We start from the raw sequence: 12,414 nt of genomic DNA on the forward strand, positions 1-12,414 counted from the left end.
GGGGAGGGGGAACAAGTTTTACTTCACTTTGTTAACCCCACGCTTTGACTAGACAGCATTTCAGGGACAGGGAAGCAGATAAATAGCCTTGATCTTGTCCGGTATTTTTCAGTCAGCTCAGTGGCCAGCTCAGGGGGGCCACAGGGGAAGCCAGGGACATTTTTACAGGGGCACTGGCCCCTGTGTGCCCCTGTGTAGAACCGCCCCTGCGTAAAGGGACTTAGGCCCCTATTTATCAAAGGTCTTGCGGACCTGATCCGACAGTGCGGATCAGGTCTGCAAGACCTCGCTAAATGCGGAGAGCAATACGCTCTCCGCATTTAACATTGCACCAGCAGCTCACAAGAGCTGCCGGTGCAACGCCGCCCCCTGCAGACTCGCGGCCAATGGGCCGCCAGCAGGGAGTGTCAATCAACCCGATCGTACTCGATCGGGTGGAATTGTTCCGATTCTTGTCTGCCTGCTCAGAGCAGACGGACAGGGTTATGGAGCAGTGGTCTTTGTGACCGATGCTTCATAACTGCTGTTTCTGGCGAGTCTGCAGGTTCACCAGAAACACGGGGCATAGGCCCCTTTGTGTTAAAACACGCCTTTAAGAGAAAACAGGGGATCCTCTACTTCAGCGAGCTGTGAAAAACATCAGTGGTGAGCCGCTAAATCACCACCGCAAACAAACAAACAGCTACGCGCATTTCACCTTCTATAGAAAAGGCTTCATCCGGCTGAATCTGATTGTAGGAACTCCTCCTTACCTTTTAAAAGTTCTGTGAGACTCCGCCTCTTATTTACCTTGGTAAAATATTGTTTCTACATAATAGCATTGGTTGTTTGCATAATAAATTGTTACATTATTATAATCGTAACATTTATCTTACAATATTTACAATTAAGAACATTTCTACATTTTTAAATTTGACAGCATTTTAGAACTTTAACTAAAAGCAGAATGTCATTGATTCTTGCTTTGTAAGGAGCGTTTCAATATAAGTAGTTCTATTTGATCCGAAAAATGGGGGAGGTTAAAATCACATTTTATACTGATACCAACGAAAAAGAGAAGCACAATATGTATATTAAGCAGAACAATATACTTAGAGTTTTATTTTTTATATATTTTATTTATTTACCTAGAAAAGGGGCAAAATGAATTTCCTCATTTAATCCTTTTGGTTTAAGACTCTTAATATTATCCATTCACATTCCTTTCTCCATAGCATCTGATCCAAGTTACCACTCCCCCCCATTCTTCAAATTTATCAATTCAAGACCTCTGAATTTTAACAGATTTTTATTACTTGAGTGAAAATCATAAAAATGTCTGGCTACGCTACTATTTTTTATACATTTTTAATGTCACTTTTATGCTCCTTTATCCTTTCCTTAAGTTCTCTATTAGTCTTTCCTGTATAGTACATGGGGCAATCGCAAAAGACCATATAGACCACACCTTCACTTTTGCAGTCTATATGTCCCTTTACCCTATGATATTTGCCAAATGTATCTACAAATCCTTTGCCTATACTCATCTTCTTACATAAAGAGCAATGTGAACATTTGAAATTTCCTTCTCTTATTTTGTTCTCCAGCCAATTACTCTCATTCGTTACCATTAAATGACTGTGTACCAAATTATCCTTTAAATTGGGGGCTCATTTTGGGATCATTAGAGGGGTCTCCCCAACAAATCTTGAAATTGCAGGGTCTGCAAGTAACACATGCTAGTGTTTCGTTAATATGGCACGAATATCGTTCCATCTATTATTATAGGTACTTATAAACCTTGTAAAATTATCTTTTATTTCCATTGTATCATCTGTCATTTTGTACAATAGTTCATCTCTATTCTTCATTTTTGATTTATCAAATGCTTTTTTCAAGTTTTGTTGGGAATAGCCCCTTTCTTTAAAGCGCAATTTCAAGGTTTTTGCTTCTTCCCTAAATTATTCAAACTCAGTGCAATTTTTTCTGTGTCGAAGGTATTGTCCATATGGTATATTAGTATCTAATCAGATTCAGCCAGATGAAGCCTTGTCTATGGAAGGTGAAATCACGTAGCTGTTTGTTTGTTTGCAGTGGTGATGTCAGCTGCTCACCACCGATGTTTTTCACAGCTCACTGAAGTAGAAGATCCCCTGTTTTCTCTTAAAGGTGTGTTTTAACACTAAGTGCCTTTACGTATTTAACCACTGCTGGATTGCCTGATAACAAGACCCATTTGCTGTATGGTGAATCGCACACCCCGGAAGACGAACCCGAAGGCAGATTGAATACCGAAGAACCTGAGTGGTACTATGAGTATGGGAGTATGGGCTGTGTGAATAGCAGCACTGTGAGGCTCATAGGAGGTATGTGCCCTGGTTTATTTATCATTTGTGACATGACAGTTGGGGACTATAACACATCAAGCGTTAATCGCTAATAAGCAAATCATAAGAAAGGGATGTTGTGGTACCATCAGCAAGTCTATATACAGTACCTGGGATTACAAATATTGCTATATATGTTTTGATATGGATGGAACACTGTGAAACAAAATTGCAATGAATAAATGGTAACAGCACTTTCAAGTCTCACAATGGGATTACCTCTACTACTATAAACTGTGAATTGTATATGGTTGGACATTTGATTTATGCATTATAAGTTATCTTACTCTGCTTTAAGGTTTTGTTGAAGTTGTTTATTTTCAGTAAATAACCTGGTGCTGGAAAATAGTGGTCTTCTTTCTTCTTTTTCTTTACATTCAACATTTTACCAGTACCGTGACGTAGGCTCAAACTGATTTTTAAACCGTTGAAAACCGCCTCTTAGCTCAGAGCATTTTGAAAGTTATTTACAGTTAGACAGTACTAGTTCATATGTGTCATATAGATAACATATAGATAACCCGTGGAGTTATTTAGGAGTCTGCACTGATTGGCTAAACTGCATGTCTGTCAAAAGCACTAAGATAAAGGGGCAGTCTGCAGAGGCTTAGATACAAGGTAATCACAGAGGTAAAACCTATATTAATATAACTGTAGAAAAAATGTAGAAGGAACAACACTAACAAAGTGTGTTTGGGAAAAAAAGAGAGGTGCGCCTATAGCCTTTAGAAGAGGCTTCCTTCTGGGACGACAGATATGCAGACCACGTTGATGCAGTGTGCGGCGTACGTTCTGAGCAGGCTGCCCCACCCCCACCCCTTCAACCTCTGCAGCAATGCTGGCAGCACTCATACGTATATTTCCCAAAGACAACCTCTGGATATGACGCTGTGCACGTGCACTCAACTTCTTTGGTCGACCATGGTGAGGCCTGTTCTGAGTGGAACCTGTCCTGTGAAACCGCTGTATGGTCTTGCCCACCGTGCTGCAGCTCAGTTTCAGGGTCTTGGCAATCTTCTTATAGCCTAGGCCATCTTTATGTAGAGCAACAATTCTTTTTTCAGATCATCAGAGAGTTCTTTGCCATGAGGTGCCATGTTGAACTTCCCGTGACCAGTATGAGAGAGTGTGAGAGTGATAACACCAAATTTAACACACCTGCTCCCCATTCACACATGAGAAATTGTAACACTAACGAGTTACATGATACAGGGGAGGGAAAATGGCTAATTGGGGCCAATTTTGACATTTCCACTTAGGGGTGTACTCACTTTTGTTGCCAACGGTTTAGACATTAATGGCTGTGTGTTGAGTTATTTTGAGGGTACAGCAAATTTACACTGTTATACAGGCGGTACACTCACTACTTTACATTGTAGCAAAGTGTCATTTCTTCAGTGTTGTCACATGTAAAGATATAATACATTTTTACAAAAATGTGAGGGCTGTACTCGCTTTTGTGGGATACTGTATATGTATATATATATATATATATATATATATATATATGTTTATAGGTGTGTACATATGTACTTATGTATTTGTATACACATATAAACACATAAATACATATGTACACACATATAGACATATATATAAGTGCATTGGAGCCCTTTGCACTCAAGTAGACAAAAACATGCTAAAGCATATTTATGCAATATTAATTTTTAATAAAGTGTGATACTGTGCATTTACTGTAAATATTTCACATTCAAATGTTCTGCTCATAGCAGAATATGTTTTTTTGTATTTTTAAATAGATATTCATATATATATATATATATATATATATATATATATATATATATATATATATCTGTATATATCTATACCTATATATAATCAATGATCTATTTATATAGGTATAGATTTATATTGTACCACAATAGCATAAGATATATGTAGAAATACATATTTATGAATAAATAGAATATATTCTTCTATGTGAAGAACATTGGAATGTGAAATATTATTATTTTCATATCGGGTTAGTGCACTTGAGAATATGTGATTGGGTTTGCGCATGAGTAAGATGTTAGGTTTTTTCCCACTTTTCTTGCATTTCTTCGGCTTTTTGCGAGCATCGGGTTAGTGCATGTGCACAAAAAGCTTACTTCTAGCAGAGTTATTGTGTGAGCAGTAATCTGGCCCATAGTGAGACACTTCGATCATACACACTAACAAATCTGGGTTTTGAAGCAATAACTAATATACAAAAATAAGGATTCCTTAACCTGTCAGACAGGTATGTGCAAGTAAAATATATGTGATTGGTTTAGGCATGAACTCTTTGTAACAACAGTCTTGTATCCATAAACATATACAATTCACCATTGGAATTGACCATACTTCTTTAATGGACACAGAACCAGCACTAAGAATAGGCATTATTATCAAGTTGAAATATTTGTCTAAATATTCACCATGCCATTTGTTTTTCGGCATCAAATGTCTTTATAAAAGATATACAGCAATATTACAGCCACCAATCAGCAAGCGCTACCCAGGGTACTGAACCAAAGATGGGCCGGCTTTTAAGCTTACATTCCTGCTTTTCAAATAAAGATACCAAGAGAATGAAGAAAAATTGATAATAGGAGTAAATTAGAAAGTTGATTGAAATTACCTGCTCTTTCTGAATCATGAAAGAAACATTTGGATTTAGTATCCCTTTATGTAACTGATTAAGGGAGTCATCTGTGTTCAAATATATATTCCAAATTTCTGTCCTATGTGTACCGTAACCAATGAGGATTAGAAATGTGGAATAAAAATCAGAGAGACTTTATTGAAGTTTTGATATACCTTTTTTTCAATTTTATAGGAAACTCCAACAAATGAATTGAGTAATCAAAATATGGAGAATGATCAGAGTTCACAGAATTCCTCAGTAGACTCAAGCATTGATGCATTTTCAACATCTGATGGTTTCAGTAAGATATTTTTTATTGCTAATTACTTGTCTGGTATACTGTATAAGAACTGTTTTGTTTTTTAATGCATACAGTCATACATACATATGTTCTTTTGAGCAGTCAGTCTTAAATTCTATTATCGATGTGCGGCAGACATGATACGCTACATCGTATCATGTCCACACATAAATTGATAATTTGGCCCCATAATGTGATGCAGTTAGTGCTTTATTACTTTATCTTTAGTAATTCAGTTCAGGATAAAACAGAGCAAAAGTCACAACATCTGATTATTAAAACTCTGCAAACTGAAGGTACAAGACAAAATATTGGAAAATACATTTGTAAAAAATGAGTTCTGTTATAAAAAATTAACCTTCTCTATACATGGGCTGAATGCAGCAAATTATGTGTTTTTGCCTAGACATTACAGTAAGTATTGCTTTGCTTATGTGACTGCTTGAATTGTCATGGGTAGTATATTGTTCATCTAAGAATAGTAACCTTATAGGTGTTGTTTATTCGGGGACCAGAATCACTCTCTCCTTGTTATGCCTTAGTGATGTCTGCACTGTGTATATCTACCCATTTACTTACCATGGCAATAGTCATTTAGATTTCTCACAATGTTGTTTGAGTAATTGTCAGGGAATTGCTACTTTTTTTTAACCCTATGAAACTTCCCAAGGATTATCCTTGCTGCACTCAATGGGCTCCATGTACTAAGAGGCGGGCGGACAGCTTCTTAACTCGCGAAGCTGTCCGCCCGCCTCCGCTACACACGGGCAGCGGATCTATTGATCCGCTTGCCCGTATGTATCATTACACACTCAGCGGAGTGTGTAATGCCCGCCCCTTCAGTCGCGCGACCAATCACGCGACTGAAGGGGCTGTCAATCACCGAGAGCGAGCGAGCTCTCGGTGATTTTGCTTCGCCACCTAAGAGGTGGCGTAGGGTGTAGGAAGCAGCGGTCTAATGACCGCTGCTTCTTACATTGCGGGAAGCAGGCTCGCATATGCGAACCTGCCCCGCAAAGGCTCCGGAGCAGCTTTCGCTGCTTCGTACATGGAGCCCCATGCCTTGTAGTACTACCTACCAGCAGCCATACCTTGTTAGCTACAGTCAGTGATGCTGGTGCACAGTGGGTTAAATGCACCAACCACAATTGATAAATATCTGTTGCTGTTTTGACTTTCATATTTATGCCAGTTACTCAGGTGTTTCAGATCCACAATAGGTTTTGTCGGGTGTTTGACAAATTCTGTCTGTGTGTGTGTATATAAATATATATATAGTTTGCAGTGAATATCTTAAGAGTTTGCAGCAGTGACTATCTTCTTGTACTTTAAATTGATTTTTTTAACCTTGCAATTCCTTTGCCTTTGTTTAAGAAACAAGTACATTTAGTGAATCTCTACAGTTATTGAGTGAGTACACATGTATCCTTATTATGTATGACAGACATGTGTACACGGGGGCTATTGCCACCAGTGGTGTTGTGGACCGAAGCAGGTGGCAAACAGAAAGGAGAAAGGCTACATGTTCAATTTGTCCCTAGGCACCATGATTTTTTAAGATAGCCTTTGAAAAAGCTTGATTAAAATGATTAATAACTTTATATCAAAGCACTATCATAGTTAAATCAGGGAATTGTTTTAGCAATTGTTGTCTGGGAATAAATCTGAGAATTTTCAGATTTAGCTTGAAACTGATTAAATGCTATACAGGTGGAAAGCACTGTATCTAAGCTGCTTGGGACCGTAAAGGCTTGGATTTCACAATAGTTTGTATATTGGAATATTTGCATCTTTAAAATGGGATAGTTTGGAGAGGGGATGGAACCAAGTGTTCACAGCAATATCTTATGTAATTTAGGCAATATTTACATATCATAATACAGCTTATATATGCAACCTAAAGGTAGTTTTATATTAATACTTTTGTATACATAATGCCCTTGGAAAGATAGTACAGTACTGTCATCAGACAGGTAATAGTTGTTATTTTAAATAAATATAGACTATTACTTGCATTTTAGAACATGAAAAACAAACCAAAGACACGAGTAGAGAAGATTGTGACTTACAGGTGGGGAAAATAGTAATTCTTGATCATTTTATTTAAAAAAAAAATATTAATTGTAATCAACTCCAAAATGAAATAATACATTATCATAAAACAGTGATAAAAGATTATAGCTCATGCAATGATTTATTCCTTTCACAGGCGAAAGTTTTGAATGGGATGATGATTTTCCATTAATGACCCAGAATTCAACATTTATTCCTATGGCAAATGAGGGAGCCCTTATGAAGTCCCAGATAAGTCCAACATCGCCAGCACCCCACAACTCATTTCAAGGAAAGAAGGTTGAAAATAACCTGATGGACTCGTTGAGATTTACTCGTTTTACAGTCTCTCCAGCTGTGGATCCACATTTGACAGGGTGTGAGACTGATATTGCATCCTCTGCAGGTTAGTATTAAACTTCACATTGCTTAAATCATTCTGGAAGGAAGGTAATGTTTCTGTTTATATAGTATGGGCTCAATTTATCAAACACTGGCGGATAGGGGCGTACTATTGCATTTACCATTGCACACAAGTGCCCCTTTGCACTCGTGTGCAACCCCGCCACCTGCCCATGCACAGCAAATCACATGCAGGCAGGAGCTGTCAATCTCCCAAGTCGGAAGAGACTGGGGAGATTGAAATTCTCCACCTAAGAGGTGGAGAACAGGGCTGGGAATGACCGCTGCTTGATAAATTGTGACTGCAGGTTCACTTGTGCGAACTTGCAGTAATAGTGGAGAAAAGGCATTGATAATTCTAGCCTATGTATTTATTCCTTTAATACGTGCTGTTTACACAAGACCTGATCAAAGCATCCATGACAATAAACTCTAACTCATTAAAGGGGCAATAAACTAAAAATGTAATCGCTCATAAAATGTTTAAAGGGAACGTTCAAAATTGAAAAGTGCATGAATGCATTTCATTTTTAAATAGAAACATTTTTGTGATGTACTTCCATTAACACAAATGCTTCTAGTAAAAGTTATTATTGTTTCAGTGGCATGTGCACATATGCTATGTGTAACCAAAGGATCAGAATTCAAGCACCATGACTGTTCAGAGAGCTAGCGGTGGTGTGTATTGTGTTAGTGAAGATTTAGGGGCATATTTATCAAAGTGCGAGCGGACATGATACGATGTAGCGTATCATGTCCGCTGCACATCGATAAATGCAGACAGCATTCGCTGTCAGCATTTATCATTGCACAAGCTGTTCACCAAAACTGCTTGTGCAATACCTCCCCTTCAGATTCTAACAGGGGATGTCAATCAACCCGATCGTATTCGATCGGCTTGATTTCTGTCCGCCGCCTCAGAGCAGGCGGACAAGTTATGGAGCAGCGGTCTTTAGATCGCTGCTTCATAATTTCTGTTTCCGGCGAGCCTTCAGGAGCTTGATAATTCGGCCCCTTAATTTGTGTCATAAAAGCTATTTCTGACAATCTGAGAAGGTCTGGAGTTTAAATGCAGGTACATGGGGCATTCACAGCCAGTATTCCCTCTAAGGCCAGCTTTGTGAGTGGTCCAGCAGTCAGACAGTTAATAAGGTAACCACACCTTGCAGTCTACATTGTGTAATGTTTGCTAATTGCTTTAATTAACTGTTTCACTGATGGGCCTCTCACAAAACTTGTGAGCTGCTGGTGCAATGCTAAATACGGCAAGCGTATTGCTCGCTGTATTCAGCAAGGTCTGTCGGACCTGATCCGCACTGTCGCATCAGGTCCGACAGACCTTGATAAATTGGGGCCAAAGTGTTTAATGTCCATTTTATCTCCAGTTTTATGTCTTTGAGCACTTTTTGGAGTGGATAGTTCCTTCTACACCCTCCCACAAAAACACTCCTACAGACAATAAACTTTAAAATATAACCAGTAGTGAACAACTCTCTTTTATTTTTTTCCTCAGGCACTATTGAAAACTGAATCTGCAAGCACTTCTACAGGAGAGACTACCGTCTCAAAAGAATAATATAACCAGCATGGTCCTGTTCTTTTATCTGCCATAGATAATCTGCTTGGACATTTCCAAGCTATGGAACAAATACATGAAAAAGTAAGATAGGTCTCTACAGGATTAACCAGGGGCAGACAGGCAGCATATGGATTTTAGGGCTGATGACTTGAACGCTTATACAATGGTTTAATTAATACCAGCAACTGAATTATCCTCATATCTTCTTCTGTAATATGCTGGATTTATATTAGATATTCACGCAATCAAAATGTGCCAAAATAACCACATTATCCCTTTCACAATCCCAGCAGTTGTTTTTAATGTTTTCTTCACTAACTAAAAATGACTTGTTCTGGGACTGCCAGAAATTATGATGTCTTATTTAATACCGATATAAATTGTAACTCAAGAAATTTTGAAAACAGATAAGATAGAACCAAGTTAGTGAAGTAAAGTCCATTTAAATGTTGCCAAATACTTACATAAAAATTATGTATATACTGTATATATACATTTATATGTGCTGGAACACAAAAAATGATGCCCTAATATAACAATTAGATTGACAATTTATATAGAAATGTTTTTTCATATAAAGACATAGTTAGCAATCAATTATTTTCTCATACATAAATAGAACATGTTTTTCCTGGTATACTGTATATTTAAACTCACTTATAGAATTATTTTCAGAATAGACATGATGGATAGGTTCATAGTTTAACACCAGCATCAAATTTGCTGAAAATATTATCGGTTGCTAAGATAAGGGATAACATAAATGGAATTCATTTGCAGCACCGTCCTTCTTGTTAGAACACTTGGAAGGAGCTTTGAATGAAATTTGAGCTCTTGTACAGTATGAGGCAGGAAAATCTTAAATATGTTAGAAAATGAATGACAGTGTTAAATCAAGTAACAGTAATAACTCAATAGAACGCCATATCTGTTTCAGAGTGACAGCACTAGATAATGACATTTTCAGAAGATTGCTAAGAGTACATGGAGCTAATAATAGACATATACCTAATGCAGGCAGCACTAGACAATGCACTGCACATTATGTTTATAGCAATGATTAGGAAAAATGTCTATGATTATAAGTTGAGATTGTGGGAACACCGTTTTCAAAATAGAGTTTTTATAGGTGAAAGCAAAGCGTAATATCTGTTTTATATGAAGTGTGACTACTTCACTTTTAAAACAGACATTATAAAACATTTTTTAAAATACCTCTGTGTTCCATGTAATTGTCCCAATGATGCTTGGAAGGGTCCGTTTGCCTTTTCAGCTCTTTTTTTTTCTTTATAAATCTGTAATATATTATGTATGATTGTTTTTGTTAATTTAAATTGTCTCTGTACATAATTGAGTTCTCATATAGTCTTTTAACCACCAAGTAATTTCCTCTTGCCTAGAGTTAGCTTCCAAAATAACTGCAGAATGTAAACCCGTTGCTGCTGGTAATATACTGGTTTACAGTTGGTGCCAAATTACTCAATGTAGAGCCTTATTGGTTGAAGCAATGACTCAATCTGAAGAACACATAAACTATTAAGAAATGCAATGGAACACTGATCTGGGACAAGCTAAGCTCACTGCAGTGGATTTGCACTGAGGGTCGCAAACAAATACCCTAAAGAGACATTTCTTATCTGACTGTCTATTTCAATTTTACTGTGAAAAAAAAAATATATTCTTCAAAAATATTGGGTATCCTGTGAGTATGACAGGTGACTGGGTACTTTGTGGGATTATTTTACTGATTTTTGCAGTCAGTAAAAAAGACTATCTAGTTTTTGACAAGAAGCTGTTTACATTGGACACGGAATGAACAAATAATAGTTGAAGATATCCTTGCTGGTTCACAACATGCTTTTCTTCTTGGATTAGAAATCTTACACCTTTAAGAAGGTGTTTTTAAAGAATTGGATAGTGGGGATATAGGTTTTGAATGGTTGTGGTGTCTCTCCTATGTAGATTACTCAGATGTAAGAACCATAGCTGAATGACACTGCCAAGGAATGTTTTCTAATTCCACCTTGTAAATGTTGTGAACAAAAGTGGGAAGACCCAACTCTACTGTTGTTCAAGTGGGAAACCAGAATCAAATTTTCAAGAAACTTTCAATGGACCTTTGGCTTCTTCTATTTTTTATTTTATTTTAAAATCAGTCTAAAATATTGCGGTTACTACTTTTTCTCCCATTGTTATCAGCTGTCAATAATGACCTCATTTTATTTGGGTACAAAACACAAAAAGACAAAACTCAGTGTTTCACTCTAGTGATACCCAAAAAAAGGTTCAGAGACTTTCAAAATGCACCATTGAACCTGGCTTCATGAATGTGTGTTTGTTCCTAAGTTTATTTATTCTCATTATTCTTTTTTTTATATTAACCATGTTCCTTAGAAATGTAATTTTTGCAGAACGCTCTCTTCTGTATCATCACCCCAAAAAAAGAAACAGTACTAGATTACTTTAAGTGGTCAACTGACTTCCTGTGGAAGGAGATACTAGATTATCAACAAATCTTTAGAAAAATCTCACATTTTATATATTTTATTTAAATTATAAAAAGCCGAATCACAACTATTCTGTTATATAATTATGCAATTTTATTTGGTCAAAAATGCTTTTTCAATTCTCTCCGCTGACACACACATACCCACTTACATAAAATATAAACTTCTCTAAATACACTATCTTTATAATTCTTTAACAAGGTAAGCACCAGGGGTGGACTAGGCTTGGGCGGGGGTTGGCAATTGCCCCTTTGGCCACCTTTGCTAGTGAAATTAGGACCAGTCCAGGTACAGTGTCAGATGCTCGATTTCCATAGGTGTGCCCATGCAATGTGCCTGTTGTGCACAGTAAATCACCATATAGCTGCATTACAGCACATTTTCAGTGTGCACAACCCAATCAGCTTTTATCAGTGCCCACAGGGATTAACAAAATGACTGCACTTTTTTAAGGTGTGTGTGTATATACAGTATATATACCCACATATATGCAACTCACTAATTGACAAAGCTGTCACGAATTTACTGTGCACCTCAGCAGTGGTCTGCCACCTATATCACCCAGAAGCCCTGGT

At 37.3% G+C, this 12,414-nt stretch overlaps 1 protein-coding gene across 1 annotated transcript in view; it reads left to right on the forward strand.

The window, feature by feature from the left end:
- LMTK3 (lemur tyrosine kinase 3) overlaps positions 1-9,439 on the forward strand; it is a 154,821-nt gene extending 145,382 nt beyond the window's left edge. Inside the window, exons 13-15 of the mRNA XM_053689930.1 lie at positions 5,191-5,299; positions 7,509-7,757; positions 9,267-9,439. Of these exons, the coding sequence (XP_053545905.1) occupies positions 5,191-5,299; positions 7,509-7,757; positions 9,267-9,283 (375 nt within the window). The 3' untranslated portion in view covers positions 9,284-9,439. The remainder of the gene's footprint in view (positions 1-5,190; positions 5,300-7,508; positions 7,758-9,266) is intronic.
- The last annotated feature ends 2,975 nt before the right edge of the window (positions 9,440-12,414 follow it).

The sequence above is a fragment of the Bombina bombina genome, chromosome 8, assembly GCF_027579735.1.
Source record: "Bombina bombina isolate aBomBom1 chromosome 8, aBomBom1.pri, whole genome shotgun sequence".
Lineage (NCBI taxonomy): Eukaryota > Metazoa > Chordata > Amphibia > Anura > Bombinatoridae > Bombina > Bombina bombina.